At 49.4% G+C, this 20,322-nt stretch overlaps 1 protein-coding gene across 1 annotated transcript; it reads left to right on the top strand.

Annotated features, from left to right (window-relative positions):
* Positions 1-604: 604 nt before the first annotated feature.
* Positions 605-20,252, top strand: WSB2 (WD repeat and SOCS box containing 2). Its single transcript, XM_035098473.3, has 9 exons — positions 605-896; positions 3,482-3,653; positions 5,077-5,297; positions 6,436-6,570; positions 7,162-7,262; positions 8,078-8,250; positions 8,935-9,048; positions 16,293-16,400; positions 17,948-20,252. The coding sequence occupies exons 1-9, from the start codon at positions 818-820 to the stop codon at positions 18,108-18,110; spliced, it is 1,266 nt and encodes a 421-aa protein (XP_034954364.1). The 5' UTR covers positions 605-817; the 3' UTR covers positions 18,111-20,252.
* Positions 20,253-20,322: the final 70 nt, after the last annotated feature.

Genomic DNA, 20,322 nt, shown 5'->3' with positions numbered 1-20,322 from the left:
TTGACAGACATCTGTCAAGAATGCTTTGATGGTGTTTCCTGCTTGGCAGGGGGTTGGACTGGATGGCCCTTGTGGTCTCTTCCAACTCTATGATTCTACGTTTTCTCTGGGTGCATGTTTGGGTGTCTCCCCATTGCATTTATGTGCCATCTTTTTCTCTAAGGAGTCCCAAGTGGCTCCCCCTCCTCAGTTCTTGTTCACCCCCCCAACAACCCTGTGAGGTAGGTTACAAGTGATGACATGTTGCAGGAAGCACCAGCCAAAACCCCACCCGTCTGGAGGGGCCAATGTTACCCACAGATTTAAGCAGTGCTACTCATTCATTGACTTGGAAGTCAGCCACATTAAACTCGAGTCTGATCTGTGCACTGCAGCCACAGAGAGAAGGCGAGAGGCTGCAAGCTGCGTCAACGCAAAGCATTTTTATTCTGAGTAAATTTCCCGAGGAGAGCCCGCCCATCAACTGAAACGCACCTATCTTAAAATGCATTAATTGCGCTCTCTCTGTCCGTGTATATATGTGTCCCGGGGCGGGTTACTGCAATTAAAACACAATAATAAGAGTCACCGACAGTCCAGGCGCGCCTCGCCTTTCAGTGGGTGGTGCGCCCAGGGCGCAAAGAAGAAAGGCGCGGCGGCGGGCAATCGAGGACCTAAAGGGCGACCCCTCCCACGCGCTTGGATAGGAATGACTCCCCCGCGCGCCCCTCCCCCTCCCCACAGAACGGTGTTGTCACGTGACTGGTGACGGCCGTCGGAACTGGAAGAGGAAACCTCCACCTTGTCGCCGGGATCGGCCGCTTCCGATGCGGTCCGGATGGAGGCGCCTCCGGGGGAGCCTGGGCAGCAGCGGCCGCTGCGGGAGCCACCGGCGGCGGAGAGAGAAGCGGCAGAGGGTGAGAGGGTTCGGCGGGCGTTCGCAGCACGCGTGTTAGGCCGCCTTTGTGAAATCCCCAACCCCCGGGGGGTTGGCCTTGGTGGGGGGGAAAGGGAGAGGGAGGGAGGGAGAGAGAGGAAAAAGCAGCCGCGGCTCCCTTCCCGCTCCGTCCAACATTTCGCCGCCGAAAAATGGGGACCCGTTGGCATCTCCGTTCTAGGGTTGCCAGACTCAATAGAGGACAGGACTTCTGCGCCTTTAACTGCCCTGCTCTCTTTTGAGTCTGGAAACCTTAAAGAGAAACCAGCAGACCCTTTGTTTAATTTCCAAGCAAAGGCTCTGCTGGTTTCCCTTTAAGGTTTCCAGACTCAAAAGAGAGCAGGGCAATTAAAGGCGCAGAAGTCCTGTCCTCTATTGAGTCTGGCAACCCTACTCCGTTCTCACGCCCAGGGATAACTGCCCGCTGCCGCCGGTATATTACCCGGGAGTCAGTCCTGTTCATTTAACTCAGTGGGGCTTACTTCTGAGTAGGCATGTCTAGATTCGCGCTGTACAAAAAGCATCCGATGAGCGCGTCTCAAGGGGAGCCGTCAAAAGTAAGATCAGCTGGGCAGTGTTCAGACCTGCGCAATTAACGTAAACTGCTATAGTGTAAGGGAGCGCCGGACTTGGGACCTGGGAGGCCAGGGTTCAAATCCCCACAGATCCAAGAAGCTTCCTGGGTGACCTTGAGCTCGCCACCCGTTTCTCAGCTTGACCCACCTCACAGGGTTGCCTGGAGGATATGATGGGTGGGGGAGAGCTAGGAACATACACCTTGAGGGAGGAAGGGGAGGATATAAATGTAATTAAAGTGAATTGTTTATTGATTCAAATGCTTCAGCTGCGAAAGGTGCATTTTGAACTTCTGAAAGGCCAGTTGGTTCATAGGAACCTGCCTTATACAGAGACCAGTGCCCCCATCAAGCTCAGTGGTGTCTACACTGACTGGTAGCACACCTCAGCCTCTTCAGGATGGGAGCTCTTGAAATGGGCAGCGAACAGCCAACATTTATGATTATTAACAGCAGAATTTATAGACTGCTCTTCACTGTATGTTTTCAATCCCAGAGCAGGTAACAAAGTTATAAAAATAAACAGAGGAAAAGCACGCAGTGTGGTGTAGTGGTTAGATTAGGACCTGGAAGAAGTGGGTTCAAATCCCCTCTCAGCCTAATCTACCTCGTAGGGTTGCTGTGAGGATTAAATGAGGAGGGGGGGGGGAAGAACCTTTTTGGATCCTTGAAGAAAAAATTGAGATAGCCCAACAAAGGAAGAATGGCCAAAAAAAACTTATGGAATATGCAGAAATGGCAAAACTTACCAGAAGAATAAGAAATCAAGATAACAAACTTTTTATAAAAGAATGGAAATGGTTTATTGAATATTTACAGATAAATTGCAAACAGATGAAAACATTAGCAGTTTCATAAGAGTATATATTGAAAGTAGATAATTAAATGAGCAAATTAAATAAATTTGGATATGCAGAAAGAGGGGGAAGGAAGTCAAAATTTGAAATGTTATGGTAATTTGATTGTAAAACTAATGAAACGTATAAACTTGAAAAGTATAAATAAAATTTTTTAAAAAGAAGAAATTGAGATAGATATGCGATAAATATACAGATATGCAAAAATCACACAAACACACCCAATAAATGACATAATCATTCTGTCATCAGGGAAGCGAAAATTAATATTTCCAATTTAGCCAAATCCCTACGGTAGGTTAAAAACAAGCAGGGCATTCAAACAGATGACGCCACCAGTGGTTTTAGTGACAATTCTCACCCCGTGTTTCACCTGTTGTTGTTGTTTGTTGTTGTTGTTGTTTTGGCAGTCCACTGCCTCTCTGTCTCTCACACAAAGAGGGCCCCACTCTGTGCCAACTTACTTTGCAGCCCCCAAGTATCTCAGCATCTTTCTCCCCTCCTTCTCCATTCCATCCAGCTCTCACCCTGGGGTGGTGGTATGAGTTGTTGCCTACAAGCATCCACACAGCAGGGACCCTCCACCCAGGGCCGGCTCTAGGCCTGCCCCCGGTGGCGCGGGGCGCCAGGCCACCAGGGGCGCGGCTGTGCCCGCTGAGAGACGCGGCTGAGGCTGCCCCAGGGGCGCCTCCGCTGTTCAGCGGCTTCAGCCCGCTCTCCGGAGGCGCACGGGCCTGGGGCCACCTCCGCCGCGCACAGGGGCATCGCAACAGGGGGCGAGCAGCGCCCCCTGGCCCAGGGCCGGCCCTATGGCAGGCTGGGTGGCGCAGGGCAGCTGCGCCCGGTGCCCGCCTGCCGCGCTAGGAAGCGGGGCGGGGGCGCCGGAGGGATCCGCCGCACCACGGCGCAAGGGCGCTGGGCATGCTTAAGACAGCCCTGCCTCCACCCCTTTCTGACAGCAGCAACAGAGCAAAAATCATAGCCCCTCCCCCCAAAAAGAGTGGGTGGGAGGGCAGTAAGCCGCAGGTGGCGTTTCTCTCCCCTTCCCAGTCCTGAGGCCTCCAGCAGGTAATGATGGAAGCTCCCCCACCCACCCACCCACCCACCCACCCACCTTCTGTCTCCTGCCTTAGGAGAGCCCATCCTCTTGGCTGAGCTGAAGCCAGGGCAGCCTCAGCAATACGACTGGAAATCCAGCTGCGAGACGTGGAGCGTGGCCTTTTCCCCGGACGGCACGTGGTTTGCCTGGTCTCAGGGTCACTGCATTGTCAAGCTGCTCCCATGGCCTTTGGAGGGAACCCAGCAGTGAGTAGCCACATTGACAATGCCTGCTGGGTCAGGGCGGGGGTGGGTTGGGTCTGGAGATACCTTTGGCTGCCCAGCTGTTGTTTCTTTGCTAGCTGAAGCCCCTATCTACATTATACATTTAAAGAAACATTGTTTCACTTATACAATCATGGCTCCCCGTGCCCCCCCAAATCCTGGAAGTATAGTCTGTTACGGTTGCCCGTTCATGTGGGGGGGGGGGCGGCGGCCAGTTTCAGGTGCTTAAAGCCATAAATGACTCGAGAGAGGGACTTTAGGTTGTTCCACCACTCCCAGAAGCTCATGGGGCTGGCAACTCCGAGAGAGGGCCTTCTCTGTGGCAGCCCCTAAGTTGTGAAACTCCTTCATTATATAGATTACATTATATATACCGGTTATATAGAATGCTGCAGGCACACCTCTTTGTGCTGGCTTCTTTTATTTTTAGGGCCCACTTGATTTCTGTGGGTGTCGGTTGTTTTTTTAAACTGTTCTTAATAGTGTGCTTTAATTGTCGTAACCCGCCCTGGGATCTTAGGGTGGGTTATGTTGCTGAGAATTGTTAGGAGACCCTATTCCCCTCACACAGCTACAGTTCCCAGCAGGGGTGGAATTGGTAATACGGTGCCCTGAGCGAGGACAGAATTTGGTAACACCGCCCCCCTCTCCCCCTTTTTACATTATTTTCACAATAATTCCTTTTGGTTCAGTTGCTATTTTATGGATCTTCTCATAGGTGGTATTTATTTATTTATTTATTTATTTATTTATTTATTTATTTATTTGGTGCCCCCTCAGTTTGGTGCCCTGGGCAATTTCCCTGCACCGCCCTAAATTTGGTACTGTTCCCAGAATTCCTTGGGAAGAGGGATCGCTCACTAAACTACTTCGGACATTGTAGCTCTGGGCATACCTGCTAAGTTCCGGCCTGAGAAATAAGGGACTGGGCCGGAAGTAGCGCTGCCGCCATTTTGAAACTGGGCGGATCATGCTCAGAAGCGACTTTTGAGGCGGCTCTGCCCTGTTCCAAAATGGCTGCCACACCAGAAGTCGCGCTGCAGCCATTTTGGAACTGCGCAAAGCAGCATCAAAAGTCGCTTCTGAGCATGCTCCGCCCAGTTCCAAAATGGCCACCGCGCCAGAATAAACCGGGGAAAAACCGGGGACAGCTGGAAAAATGGGGGTTTCCCGGGGAATACGGGAGATTTGGCAGCTATGGCTCTGGGAGGTGAATGCGGGTCTCCTAACAACTCCCATCCCCTCTTAATGGACTACATTTCCCAGGATTCTTTGGGGGAAGCCGTGACTGTTTAAAGCGCAGCTCTAACTGCATTGTGCAGACGGGGCCTATGCTAGACTTGCAAGCTCCTTGGGAACAGAGACCAATACTGCCTTAGGTGACCCGCCGGCCTGCTCCCCACAGGAACTGCAAAGCTTCGGAGTGCATGAAAGCCGAGGCCAGGGGCCGTGGCAGGGCCAAGGAGAAGACGCTGGAGTGTGGGCAGATCGTCTGGGGCTTGGCCTTCAGCTCCTGGCTGCCTTCCCGTTCGAGGAAGCACATCCTGTGGGCGCCGAGTCCTGCGTGTTTGGTCCTCGCCACTGGCCTGAATGACGGGCAAATCAAAGTCTGGGAGGTTCAGACAGGTAACCTGGCTCTGATGTTCTTTGCTGGGAAAAAAACAAAGATGGTCTTTGCATTGCTGGGGGTTGGACTAGATGACCCTTGGTGTACCTTCCAAGTCTGCAAATGTAGGAGTCTACGATCACTCCCCTTTAGCCCATAATGTCTGCTGAACCTGCCGCCCATTCTTACCAATGTGAGGTCTGAATGTGAGTGCGAGGGAGCGAAGGAGATTGGTCCATGCACAGGCTCCTCTCCTCTCCCCAGTGTTATTTAACATACCTGAAAACGCTGGCAATGGTCATTAGGAGTTTTGGAGCAAGGTGTACACCAGTACACTGATGACGGGCTTCTCTGTTTCTCCGTAACATCTGAAGCAGGAGAAGCTGAATCAGCTCTGGATAAATCCTGTGTTTGTTGTAAACCGCTTTGATAAATAAACGAGAGCATCAGGGGTGGTAGAACCTATGTCCCTCCTGGTATTTATAGACTCCGGTTCCCATCAGTCCCTGCCAGCGTGGCCAAGGGTGGGGATGATGGGAGCATAGCTGCCAAGTACCCCGTTTTCCCCGGGAAAGCCCCGTATTTACTTACCTTTTCCCGGTGGTCCCCCGTATCACTTCGTCTCCCATTTTTCTCCGTTATTTTCTCCTGCCGGTGGCCATTTTTTTTCTTTCCGATTTGCCCTTATATGGGCACCAAAAATGGCCGCCGCCGGCTTCAAAAGTCGCATCTACACATGTCCGGAAGTGCATAGATGAGACTTCCGGTGTCGGCGGCGGCCATTTTCGGTGCCCATAGATGGGCGGAGCGACACCGGAAGTTGCGTCGACGCACTTCCTGACATGCATAGAAGCGACTTTCGAAGCCGGCGGCGGCCATTTTTGGTGCCCATAGAAGGGCAAAACGACACCGAAAGTTACGTCGACGCAACTTCCGGTGTCACACGGTTGCCGGTCCCGGATTCTGCAGTCCGGGACTTGGAAGGTAAGGATGGGAGTTGTATTCCAACAGCATCTGGGGAGCTGCAGGTTCCCAACCCCTGAATTACATCCTCTTTAGGCCCATCAAGAGCAATTGACCCATCTTCTTTAGAGCAATATGGTTCTGGTTCTGGGGTGGTGGTAATCATGTCTTGCCGCCGTCTGCTGCTCCTTCCAGGGCGCTTGCTGTTCAGCCTCTCGGGACATCAGGACGTGGTAAGAGACTTGAGCTTTGCGCCGGGTGACAGCCGTTCAATCCTCATCTCCGCCTCGCGTGACAAAACCCTGCGCGTCTGGGACCTGGGTCAAAACGGTAGGAGCGAGCGGTGTGGTCCTTTTGTCTGGGTCTAGGGAATGGGCATACTGTACAGCGTAAAGCACATTTAAACCACATTGGTTTGCCCCGAAGAATCCTGGGAACTGTGGTTCACCCTTCTCAGCCCCCTTAACAAACTACAATTCCCACAATTCTTTGGGCAGGGCAGCAGAATGTGCTTTAATTGTATGCTGTGCAGGGCAGTTTGGCAGGAGACTTAGTGGCATAGCAATTGAGTATATAGATCACATTTTCAGAGGTGCCTTCTGGGTTATTACTTTTTTTTACAGGCCTGTAAGCTAAACTCCTTTGCATTTTGCTGCTTCTCTTCAGACTGGCTGAGAAAAATTGGGAAAAGCAGATTACGCTAGGAGAGCCAAACGTGGCCCTCCAGGCCCCTCTGTCTGGCCCCTGGAACTCTCTCCCTAGGCCATGCCCCCTGTCTCCAGACCACTCTGGATCATATCTGTTTTTTCCTACGTTGGCTTGTAGGAGTCATTGTGATTTGTCTTCTGCATGTAGATGGGCTCCCTCCCAGCTCTACGATTTATGACTCTAACGTGCTAATGCTTTTCTCAATTTTCCCAGGGAAACAACTGAAGGTGTTGTCTGGACACATGCGGTGGGTCTACTGCTGCTGCACCTCCCCTGATGGTCGAATGCTGTGCTCCGCAGCTGGAGAGAAATCGGTGAGTTTTGCCTGAGTGGCAAAGGAGGCTGCTGCTGGTGGGGGGGGGGGGCGGTGACAGTGAGTGGCCCCTCTGACCCCATAGCAGCAGCAGTCAACCTCTACCTAGGGTGTGTTCTTACCAGGCCATTTTTAAAAGAAACAGGCTTTCCAGCAAATTCCCCATCAGTACGAAGCAAACAACAGCAAAATATCTTAAGTTCAAGGTCAGGGGTGAGGGTCCTTTTCCGGCCTGAGGGCCACATTCCCTTCTAGACCACATTCTGGGGGCCACATTGGGCAGTAAGTGAAGGCTGTTTTTATCCCGGCAGGCCTTTGAGAACAGTCTGGTTTGTTTTTTTAAAAGTGATTTTAGTTGTGCTATGCTCTTTTTATTATCTGTATTTTAATAGATTTGGCTTTTTAAATAAGTGTTTAAAATTTGATTAGGGTTTAAGTTCCTTTTCTTTCACCAAGTACGTTTTTAGATTTTTGTCGTCTCCATGTGATGTTTTAATGTGTCGAAGCCGCTTATAAGTCCCAGTCTGAAGGAAAAGGCAGGAACGCGCTCTCCCCAGTAAGGTTTGCCTGGCACCTTCATTACATATATATTTAGGAGCCGGGCAAAAACATCCTTCTTCTCCCAGGCCTTTGGCTAATTAAACTGTCTGTGTGGAGGGTTATTGTTTTTGCTTGTTAGCATGCTATACATTTGCCCCGCCTGCTCCTGGCATGTGGCCCCCCCAGAAGGTTGCACAGCAAGGAATGTGGCCCTCTTGTCTGGAAAAAAGATTCCCTGCTTCTGTGGCTGCGTCCTGACTTTTGCCTCCCTTGCAGGCCCTGCTATGGAGTATGGATTCCTACAGCCTCCTCAGGAAACTGGAGGGCCACCAGGGCTGCGTCGTGTCCTGCGCCTTCTCCCCGGACTCTGCGCTTCTCGCGACTGCCTCGTACGACACCTATGTGATCCTCTGGGATCCTTGCACAGGGGAGCAGCTGAAATCCCTCTGGTAAGGGAGTTAGCTATCGGAAGGGGCGCAGGCCTCTGGCTTTGCCAAGGAAGCAGTTGTTTTGCTTGGCACTTGTTGCCTGCCCCACCCCTGTTTAGAGAAGAGAACACTGTTCTGCTCCAGGTGAATGCTGGTTTTGACTGAGTGATATTTGGTGTGCAGGGAGAAATGAGGTGGTCTGGGGTTGTGGGGGTGTGTGTGTCAAAACACCCTTGACTGTTTCTGCAACAGAGTCCCTGTGCCCTGGGTCCTTGAGATGCCCAGCCAGAATGAAAGAGGATGTTTTTAACCACTGAGAAGAAATCTTAGGACCTTAGGAATTGTAGAGTTGGAAGGACCCACAAGGGTCTTCTAGTCCCGCCCCCTGCAATGCAGGGACCTTTTGCCTTGGACAATTCATTGTATTTGAAAGCTTAAGTGTGTGCAAAGGGAGCCTTCCCAGCAGCACTAACTGGCGATAACACAACAAACCGTAGCAGGACAGGAAACCATGGTTTCGATTCAGACTTGAACAGACCTTTTTGATAAACTGCAGTTCCACCGTTTCATGCTGGATCTTCTCTTCAAAGTTTTTCTTCTGGGATAGCCACCTTAAAAGATGGGTAACAGGACGACCCCTTTAGGCTGAAGGTATCTCTCCTGACTTCTGAAGGGGAACAGGCCAACCTTTCCTTTCTTCTGCAGCCACGTTCCGCTGCAGCCGGCCCTGGACCATGGCGCCGACTTCCACGCCAGCTCCCTGCGATCGGTCTGCTTCTCGCCTGAAGGCCTCTACCTGGCGACGGTGGCAGATGACAGGTGAGTTTCTATTGCCTTCCTGTTCACGGCACGCTCTTCATGTGAAATGATGGCTATTAGTGATGGCCAGGTACTTTTGCCTGGCATGGGGGGGGGGCTTCAAGTCAGGACCAAGATGCTTGGGTTAGGGTTGAGAGAAGGGAGAGGCCCTATACCTTGTTAAAATGTGTCTTGGGGGTAGTGCACACAGTCTTTGAAATTATCCAGGTGCATTTTTGCACCTGGCTATTGGCCATTTGTAACCAAGTGAAGCCCCTTCATGGATCAATGCCTTGTCGTGGCGAAGGGGCTTGAATAACTCAGAGAAGCTATGAGCTATGCCATGCAGGGCCACCCAAGATGGACAGGTCATAGTGGAGAGTTTTGACTAAACGTGATCCACCTGGAGAAGGAACTGGCAAGCCACTCCAGTATCCCTGCCAAGAAAACTCCATGGACAAAGACAACAGGCATATAAAAGTTATGACGCTGGAAGATGAGCCCCTCAGGTCGGAAGGCGTCCAACATGCTACTGAGGAAGAGCGGAGGACAAGTACAAGTAGATTCAGAGCTGATGAAGCGGCTGGGCCAAAGCCGAAAGGACGCTCAGTTGCGGATATGCCTGGAAGCGAAAGGAAAGTCCGATGCTGTAAAGAAAAATATTGCATAGGAACCTGGAATGTAAGAACCATGAGTGGAGGTAAGCTGGATGTGGTCAAAAATGAGATGACAAGAATAAATATCGACATCCTGGGCATCAGTGAACTAAAATGGAAGGGAATGGGCGAATTCAGTTCGGGTGACTATCATATCTACTACTGTGGGCAAGAATCCCGTAGTAGAAATGGAGTGGCCCTCATAGTCAACAAAAGAGTGGCAAAAGCTGTAATGGGATGCAATCTCAAAAATGACAGAATGATCTCGATACGAATCCAAGGCAGACCTTTTAACATCACAGTAATCCAAGTTTATGCACCAACTACCGGTGCTGAAGAAAGTGAAATTGACCAATTCTATGAAGACCTACAACACCTTCTAGAAATGACACCAAAGAAGGATGTTCTTCTCATTACAGGGGATTGGAATGCTAAAGTAGGGAATCAAGAGATAAAAGGAACAACTGGCAAGTTTGGCCTGGGAGTTCAAAATGAAGCAGGGCAAAGGCTAATAGAGTTCTGTCAAGAGAACAAGCTGGTCATCACAAACACTCTCTTCCAACAACACAAGAGAAGACTCTACACATGGATATCACCAAATGGGCAGCATCGAAATCAGATTGATTATATTCTCTGCAGCCAAAGATGGAGAAGCTCTATACAGTCAGCAAAAACAAGACCTGGAGCTGACTGTAACTCAGATCATCAGCTTCTTATAGCAAAATTCCAGCTTAAACTGAAGAAAGTAGGAAAAACCACTGGGCCAGTAAGATACAATCTGGATCAAATCCCTTATGAATACACAGTGGAAGTGAGGAACAGGTTTAAGGATTTAGATTTGGTGGACAGAGTGCCTGAAGAACTATGGATGGAGGCTCGTAACATTATACAGGAGGCAGCAACGAAAACCATCCCAAGGAAAAGGAAATGCAAGAAAGCAAAATGGCTATCCAACGAGGCCTTACAAATAGCGGAGGAGAGGAGGCAAGCAAAATGCAAGGGAGATAGGGAAAGATACAGGAAACTGAATGCAGATTTCCAAAAAACAGCAAGGAGAGACAAGAGGGTCTTCTTAAATGAGCAATGCAAAGAAATAGAGGAAAACAATAGAATGGGGAAAACCAGAGATCTGTTCAAGAAAATTGGAGATATGAAAGGAGCATTTTGTACAAAGATTACCATAATCAAGGACAAAAGTGGTAAGGACCTAACAGAAGCAGAAGACATCAAGAAGAGGTGGCAAGAATACACAGAGGAATTATACCAGAAAGATATGGAGGTCTCGTACACCCCAGGTAGTGTGGTTGCTGACCTTGAGCCAGACATCTTGGAGAGTGAAGTCAAATGGGCCTTAGAAAGCACTGCTAATAACAAGGCCAGTGGAAGTGATGATATTCCAGCTGAACTATTTAAAATCTTAAAAGATGATGCTGTTAAGGTGCTACACCCAATATGCCAGCAAGTTTGGAAAACTCAGCAATGGCCAGAGGATTGGAGAAGATCAGTCTACATCCCAATTCCAAAGAAGGGCAGTGCCAAAGAATGCTCCAACTACCGCACAATTGCGCTCATTTCACACGCTAGCAAGGTTATGCTTAAAATTCTACAAGGCAGGCTTAGGCAGTATGTGGATCGAGAACTCCCAGAAGTGCAAGCTGGATTTCGAAAAGGCAGAGGAACCAGAGACCAAATAGCAAACATGCGCTGGATTATGGAGAAAGCTAGAGAGTTCCAGAAAAACGTCTACTTCTGCTTCATTGACTATGCAAAAGCCTTTGACTGTGTCGACCACAGCAAACTATGGCAAGTTCTTAAAGAAATGGGAGTGCCTGATCACCTCATATGTCTCCTGAGAAATCTCTATGTGGGACAAGAAGCTACAGTTAGAACTGGATATGGAACAACTGATTGGTTCAAAATTGGGAAAGGAGTACGACAAGGTTGTATATTGTCTCCCTGCTTATTTAACTTATATGCAGAATTCATCATGCGAAAGGCTGGACTAGATGAATCCCAAGCCGGAATTAAGATTGCCGGAAGAAATATTAACAACCTCAGATATGCAGATGACACAACCTTGATGGCAGAAAGTGAGGAGGAATTAAAGAACCTTTTAATGAGGGTGAAAGAGGAGAGCGCAAAATATGGTCTGAAGCTCAACATCAAAAAAACCAAGATCATGGCCACTGGTCCCATCACCTCCTGGCAAATAGAAGGGGAAGAAATGGAGGCAGTGAGAGATTTTACTTTCTTGGGCTCCTTGATCACTGCAGATGGTGACAGCAGTCACGAAATTAAAAGACGCCTGCTTCTTGGGAGAAAAGCAATGACAAACCTAGACAGCATCTTAAAAAGCAGAGACATCACCTTGCCGACAAAGGTCCGTATAGTTAAAGCTATGGTTTTCCCAGTAGTGATATATGGAAGTGAGAGCTGGACCATAAAGAAGGCTGATCGCCGAAGAATTGATGCTTTTGAATTATGGTGCTGGAGGAGACTCTTGAGAGTCCCATGGACTGCTAGAAGATCAAACCTATCCATTCTTAAGGAAATCAGCCCTGAGTGCTCCCTGGAAGGACAGATCGTGAAGCTGAGGCTCCAATACTTTGGCCACCTCATGAGAAGAGAAGAATCCTTGGAAAAGACCTTGATGCTGGGAAAGATGGAGGGCACAAGGAGAAGGGGACGACAGAGGACAAGATGGTTGGACAGTGTTCTCGAAGCTACGAACATGAGTTTGACCAAAGTGCGGGAGGCAGTGCAAGACAGGAGTGCCTGGCGTGCTATGGTCCATGGGGTCACGAAGAGTCGGACACGACTAAACGACTAAACAACAACAACAACAACCAAGTGAAGACGCCTGGGCTCCAGGATGGCTTCTGACATCTCCAACATCTGGAAGTGCAGGCCTGGGGATCATTGGACCTTGCCCGTTGACACACACTAATACCCCATCCTGTAGAATTCTATCCGTTATATTTTACCTGCACAATCAGGATGATTCTCAGGAACCAAAATGCTTTTTCTGTGCAGCCTGAGCATGCCTGTTAACTGTTGCAGCTTGTCTTCACTTGCCCCACCCCAACACCCTGCTCACCGTTGTGAAGAACATTCCTACGTTATGAATGGTCCATGTTACCATTAAAAAAGAGAGAGGTTGAAATAGGCTGATAGATACGCGGACTGTCCCTGGATCAATTCTTCTTTCAGTTCCCAAAGTTCTTAACAACTTAGCTCAAGTTTGTCATCTGAACTAGCCAGATGTTTAGCTGAGAATCAATAACACCATCAGTCCATCCTTTGAAAAATAATACTTTCGAGCCGTCTTGCCCCCAAATGGTAACTAGACATTCCGTTTTCGTGACTGTAAGGAGCCATTTGGCGCCTAGCTTATATACCTGAGTTTCTTTCTTTTTCTTTTTTTTGCTGTTTAAACACTTTATTTGTTTACTTCCAAACATTACAAAATCATATAAACACAGACAAAAAAAGGAATTAAATAGAAAGGAAAACAAAACAAAAGCAAAACAATTTCAATTATGATTGCAATAGCTACACACACAAAAAATAAAAAATAAAATCACGTCTAATAACATCAAATCAAATCGAAATAATACATCTTTTCAGCATCCCACCACCCTCCCCTCCACCCACCCTTAGTGATTACATACTTCCAGCCATTCTTGTCCTGCGCCTTTCATTTTCTAACATACATCTGTACTGTATACCTGATTTCTTATTTTCTCAGTTAAAAACTCTTTTTCCTGAGTCTTCATATACCTTCTGCAAGAGAGGCGTTTCCCACCATTGTTGCTATATAATTTCTGAATTTCCCCCAATCTTTATCCCTTTTATCCTCATTTATCCCTTTAATTTCTGCCATTTTCGTCGCTATATTACAATATATTAACATTTTATTATGCCAATCCTCCTTGCTCTTCCATTTCCCCCCCAATTAGTATCCTGGCTGCTGTCGCTGCATACATTACGATATTTCTATCTTTTGGCTGAATTTCATCATCCAGCATCCCAAAGGAGAAATAGTTCAGGGTTCTCTTTTTAAAGGAATACTTAAGTATCCTTGTCCCAATAGGGTTTAATTTCACTACATTTCCACCAAATATGAATATAGCTGCCAATCTCATTTTGGCACCTCCCACATTTCTCATCACTTCCTTTCTACATCTTGGCCAGCTTTTCCTGAGTTTCTAACGCTGAGTGGAAATGGCTTGTGTCAGAGGCTGTTGTTGCGACTACTCTAGAGTAACGACGCTCCACATTCTTGTCTTTAGACAGTTTTATTTAGTGCAGTCTATTTACAGTGAAATGGGGGTGCAGAAACATGTCTGCTTAGTCCGAGCCAGAATCCGGGAATGGCGCGCCCCTCGTCTTCTTCCAGCATAAGAGTCTCGGGACGCCAAACCTTCTTCCCCGCCTTCTCCTGCGTAATTCCGGAACCGGAGGAAAAAGGGGCCTGCGCTCCATGTTTTCCTTCTCCCCCTTTCCCCCCTCTCTTTCTTCCTCCCTCATGTGTAGCAGGGGCTCTTCTGTGTTGCCGGAGCCCTGCATCCCTCTTCCTCCTTCCTCACTGGACCCCTCCCCCTCCCCGCTGGCATTGCTGCTATTGGAGGAGCTGCTCTTGATGATGGGAGGGGGATCTCTCTATTCCCTTCCCCTTACAGGATAAAGTGGTCAGTGGCCACAGTGCTAGAATGGCTACAGCCCACAGGGGCCAACTTTTACCTTCCATTGTTGAAGGCAGTGCATTCCTCTGAATACCAGTTGCTGGAAACTGCAAGTGGGAAGAGATGTGGCACTTGGGTCCTGCTTGGGGGCTTCCCACGGGCATCTGGCTGGCCGCTGTGAGAGCAGGATGCTTGCTTGGCCTTTGGCCGGATCCAAACAGCCAGGATTTTCTGATGCTCTCACAACAGCTAGCGGGTTGCCTCTGGGAAGCCCACGAGGATGCCATGAGAGCCACAGTCTGCCCTGTTGCCTGCCTTGCTGGGTTTCCCTAGCCACTCTGGGCAGCTCCCAACCGAATATTAAAAACATGAAGCAGCATTAAACATTAAAAACTTTCCTAAACAGGGCTGCCTTCAGATGTCTTCTAAAAGTAAGATAAATTGCTTATTTCCTTGGCATCTGATGGGAGGGCGTTCCACAGGGAAGGCGCCACTACTGAGAAGGCCCTTTGCCTGCTTCCCTGTAACCTCACTTCTCGCAGTGCGGGAACTGTTAGAAGGCCCTCGGAGGTGGACCTCAGTCCGGGGTGAATGGTGGGGGTGGAGACACTCCTTCAGGTATACTGGGCTGAGGCCGTTTAGGGCTTTAAAGCTCAGCACCAACACTTTGAATTGTGCTCGGAAACGTACTGGGAGCCAATGTAGGCCTTTTAGGACCGGTGTTATATGGTCTCGGCGGCCACTCCCAGTCACCAGTCTAGCTGCCGCATTTTGGATTAATTGCAGTTTCCAAGTCACCTTCAAAGGTAGCCCCATGTAGAGCGCATTGCGGTAGTCCAAGCGGGAGATTATTACAGCATGCACCACTCTGGTGAGACAGTCCGCAGGCAAGTAGGGTCTCAGCCGGCGTACCAGATGGAGCTGGCAGACAGCTGCCCTGAACACAGAATTGACCTGCGTCTCCATGGACAGCTGTGAGTCCAAAATGACTCCCAGGCTGCACCCCCCCATTCAGGGGCACAGTTACCCCATTCAGGACTAGGGAGTCCTCCACACCATCCCACCCCCTGTCCCCCAAGAACAGTACTTCTGTCTTGTCAGGATTCAACCTCAATCTGTTAGTCGCCATCCATCCTCCAACTGCCTCCAGGCACTCACACAGGACCTTCGCCGCCTTCACTGGTTCTGATTTAAAAAAGAGGTAGAGCTGGGTATCATCCTCATACTGATGAACACCCAGCCCAAACCCCCTGATGATCTCTTCCAGCGGCTTCATATTAATGTTAAAAAGCATGGGGGAGAGGATGGAACCCTGAGGCACCCCACAAGTGAGAGGCCAGGGGTCTGAACACTCATCCCCCACCACCACTTTCTGAACACGGCTCAGGAGGAAGGAGCAGAACCACTGTATAACAGTGCCCCCAGCTCCCAAACCCTCTAGATGGCCCAGAAGGATGTCATGGTCGATGGTATTAAAGGCCAGCCTTATCCAGCAGGGGGGACCCAGGTGGCGCTGTGGTTAAACCACTGAGCCTAGGGCTTGCTGATCAGAAGGTCGGCGGTTCGAATCCCTGTGACGGGGTGAGCTCCCGTAGCTCAGTCCCAGCTCCTGCCAACCTAGCAGTTCGAAAGCACGTCAAAATGCAAGTAGATAAATAGGAACCGCTACAGCGGGAAGGTAAACGGCATTTCCATGTGCTGCTCTGGTTTGCCAGAAGCGGCTTTGTCATGCTGGCCACATGACCTGGAAGCTATACGCCGGCTCCCTCGGCCAATAATGCGAGATGAGCGCGCAACCCCAGAGTCGGTCACGACTGGACCTAATGGTCAGGGGTCCCTTTACCTTTACCTTTATCCAGCAGGGTTCATCTGATGTTCTTTGGACTAGTTTTCCAGATAAGGGTACCTCTCTCTTCTCTTCTAGGCTCCTGAGGATCTGGGCCTTGGAGCTGGGGAGCCCAGTTGCCTTTGCCCCAGTGAAGAATGGGCTCTGCTGCACCTATTTCCCCCACGGGGGGATCATTGCTACAGGGTAAGTTCTTTGGCAGGAAGCCAAAGGGCAGCTTCCTTTTTCCAAATCGTAGAATTGTAGAGTTGGAAGGGACCTTGAGGGTCATGTAGGCCAACCCCCTGCAATGCAGAAATACACAGGTGGCCAGGGGGGGGGGAATCAAACCCACGGCATTGGCATTAATCAGCACCACGCTCTAGCCAACTGAGCTAATTGCCAACTGGGGCATGGATCCAAGAAACTGGCATCTCACTGACCTGGGAAGAAGGAGCTTCGACTTGGAAAGAAGTCATGCTTCTAGCTCTCATGGTTAGAGCGAAGTGAGTGTCAGTTGCCCGTTAAAGCACATTTTCGGGGAGAGCCATAGCTCAGTAGTATAACATCTGCCTATCCCTGTCCCAGGTTAAATCCCCGGCATCTCCAGACAGGACTGGAAATGTCCGCTGCTTGAAACTCTGAAGAGTTGCTGCCAGCCAGTGTTGGCAACACTGAGCGAGATGGGCCAATGGTCTGACTCAGTAGAAGGCACCTTTCTGTGTTCCAGACTTCTCGAGTCACCTCTGCACTATTGTACCACTTCAACAGTCACTGTGTCCCTAAAAGTATCCTGGGAACTGTAGTTTGCCCCTTACAGGGCTCCCACTCACAGAACCCAGAACAAACTACAGTTCCCAGGATGCATTGAGAGGGAGCCATGTGTTCTAAATGTGTGGCGTAGATGTGACTTCGCCCTCATGCTTGGAGAGTAAAGGGCAGGATGGCCTTTGCCTAGTGGCAGAACATCACCTTTGCATGGAGAAAGGCTTAGGTTCAATCCCTGGCATTTCCAGGTACCGCTAGGAGAGAACCTTCCCTGAAACTTCAGAAAGCAGCTGCCAGCTAGTGTAAACCAGTGGTCTCCAAATTGGCACTGGGGAGATGTGGGGGTGCCTAGTGGGGGTGCTAAGAGGCAAGGGGGCAGCAGGGGGATGTAAGTGGCTGGCAAACTTTGCAGATAGCTGGTATCGCTGGATCAAGATAAATCTGTTTTGTTGAATTAATTAAACTAAATAGTTTTAATTGGATTTTTAACAAACGTGCAATTCATTGTGACTGACTTGAATATTCTTGTGTCAGTGGGTCTCGCAAACTGCTATTCCGAATAATCCTTTTTATAGGGATTTTATAGAACCCGCAGATGCAGATGTTACTGAGCTAGACAGATCCAAATCCCCCCATATATAGCAACGTCTTACATTCCAAAAACAAACAGTGGAAGACTGGCTTTTGGTAGCCATGGGAAAGGGGGCTTTCCCCAGATCCCATCCATCGTTTTGTTAATGTTTTCTATCCCTGCAGATCGATTTAAATTGCATGGTGTTAGCTTGTTGATGTTTGCCACCCTGGGCCTCCTTAAGGAGGAAGGGCAGGGTAGACAATGAATTGATAGATTATGAAAAATGGGTGATTGTGATAATACGCATCCTTAGCAGCAACCTGCTATCACCTGGCCTGATGTTTGCACCGCCTCTTTGCTCAGTGAACAGTTTCTGCAGCCTCCTTTCACCCCCCCCTTCCTCTCGTCCTAGAACAAGAGATGGCCACGCACAGTTTTGGACGGTCCCCCAAGCCCTCTCCTCCCTCAAGCACTTATGCCGCAAGGTTCTCCGCAGCTGCTTCACGACGTACCAGGTGCTGAAGCTGCCCATCCCCAAGAAGATGAAGGACTTCCTCACCTACAGGACTTTGTAAGCCACCTACAGGATGCGGGTTGACGGAGCTGTGCCTGCGTTCCACTGGACGGAGGGGGCGGCTGGCCTCGCCGATCGCTCGTGCGATAAGCTCTGGTCTTTTGCAGTGCAGGGAGGCCCAAACGGTCTGGTTGCCCCCTGCTCCTTTTGTGTGGGTTTCTGTGGTTAAAGAGACTTTTTATATCTGGACAAACACAGATGGGCTATAGGAAGAAAATCTTTTGTGCGTCAGCCCTACGGAGAGCGGTGCAGCCAATTTGACTGCTGTAGCCCTGTAGAATGTGGACTTCTGTATTTAAATGCAGCCGCTCCCTTTTGGACACCGGGAGCTGAAACCTTACACGGGAGCCACCGGGGAAGAACTGTTGCCTGCAGGTGACTTAGTCTGCAAATCATAGAATTGTAAGGGACCACGGGGGGCGGCGGGGGGGGATCTAGTTCAACGCTCTGCAATGGAGGGATCTTTTGCCCAACCTGGTGCTTGAACCCATGACCCTTAAGACTAAGCGTCTCATGCGCTAACAACTAAGGTATCTCAGGCCTGGATCTGGCTGCTGTTCTTTGGATCTGGACCACTGCCTTCAACATGAATGGTGAAGCCAGGAGGTCCTGCTACATCCTGGAGGGAGATTAACCTTTTGTGTCCTGTTAGGGACTAAAAGTGATGCTTTGAATGTCTCTTGGTTTAGGATGGAGAGGAACAGGTTTGGAAGAATGTCCTCAACGCAGGTGCTATGGCTGTAGAGGACTATTTCAAAGCTAATAGTTCATTTTGGAGCAGATTCCCACCCCCTCCAAAAAAAGACCCTCCCCCAAAAAGAATTGAGGTTGAGATGTGGCAGGAGGTTCCCTTATGTTAGTTTCAACAGAATCATGCAGGAAGCTGAAGTAATAATTCAAGTGAATTCAGTGTGTGGAAGAGGGAGAAATAGCAGAGGGGTGAGGAACATGACTCAGCAGCTGTTGTTGTTGACTTCAGGTCTCTTGAGTTCCAGCTAGCATAGAGACTGGTCAATGTTTATGGGAGATAAAGGCCTAGGGCACACACTTTACATGCAGAAAATCCCAGGTTCAACCTATCCAGTCGAGGAGATTTTGCATAAATAGGGTCAGGGGAAACTGTGGCCCTCTGGAGGCGGCCTGGCCCACAACTCCCATCATTCCCTGGCTGTTCTTTGAGACGACCCTGAACAAATTATTTCAACCCGTGTTTGGAAGAAGGGATTGGATTCAGATCTCCGCCCAGTCGCGAAACGTTTTTGAACCATGGAGGCGGTGATGGCCAGCGCAACTCAGATGGCTTTGAAAGAGGATTAGACAAATTCACGAAGAAGGCTTATCAATGGCTTCTACCCATGATGGCCTCCACAAGTATCTGCTTAGGCATTGCGAAAACAGGATGCTGGGTGAGAAGGGCCAATGGCCTGATCCAGCTGCCTCTTCCTACGTTCTCAAGCTTACTGGCTGACCCTGCGCTAATCACCCATCTCTCAGCCCAGGGTACCTCACAAGGCGGCTGTGAGGATAAAAGGGAGAGGCAGAACCGTTTATACTAGCTTGAGCTCCTTGGAGGAATGGTGGGACTTTAAAATGTAATAATTAAAAAAATTAAAAATGCTGGCTAGGGCTGATCGAGAGAGAAGAGCTTCTGAGAGCCACAGGTTTATTGTCGCTGCTATACAATTTGCGCCAGCTGCTCCTAGCCCTGGATAAAATTATTTTGAAAGGGCAAGAGGCCCGACAGGGTGGCAGGTCCCCCTAAAGATGCAGAGGTGTTAAAAGCGTCAGTTTGAGACACTATAATGGTGCAAGACGTTTTAAGGCATTGATATGGGCTGTCTCCTCTTTATGTGTGTGATGCGTTAGGCAGAGTCCTTGTCAAAGAGATCAGAGTTCTGGACGCGGCTTGGAAGTATGTGGCTGGCTTAGGAGCTGAAGGCGAAAGCGGATCTCAGTTCATCTGGAAGCAATGTTCCTTATGCAGCCACCTTCCAAGGCTAGTCTCCTAGAAATGTCCCCCCCCCCCCTGCACACGACATAAATGTTGGACTGAACGTGAGTTAATTTATCAAGATTTCTAGTGAATGTATTGTTGTGGGGAGAATAAATGAAGCCGATTGATTTCCACGCCTAACTACAGAAAGTGTGGCTAGAGGCTAATAAGAAATCAAGTCCTATAAGGAAGTGGTTGGAAGAACGGAGCATGTTTAGCA

Source organism: Zootoca vivipara, chromosome 16 (assembly GCF_965207765.1).
Source record: "Zootoca vivipara chromosome 16, rZooViv2.hap1.1, whole genome shotgun sequence".
Classification (NCBI taxonomy): Eukaryota; Metazoa; Chordata; class Lepidosauria; order Squamata; family Lacertidae; genus Zootoca; species Zootoca vivipara.
This window is presented reverse-complemented; position numbering and strand designations above follow the sequence as displayed.

Coding starts and splice junctions, on each gene's coding strand:
- WSB2 (XM_035098473.3), top strand. CDS start 818: ATGGAGGCGCCTCCGGGGGAGCCTGGGCAGCAGCGGCCGCTGCGGGAG. Junction 897..3,481: donor GGAGAGAGAAGCGGCAGAGG/GTGAGAGGGTTC, acceptor CTCCTGCCTTAG/GAGAGCCCATCCTCTTGGCT. Junction 9,049..16,292: donor GCGACGGTGGCAGATGACAG/GTGAGTTTCTAT, acceptor CTTCTCTTCTAG/GCTCCTGAGGATCTGGGCCT.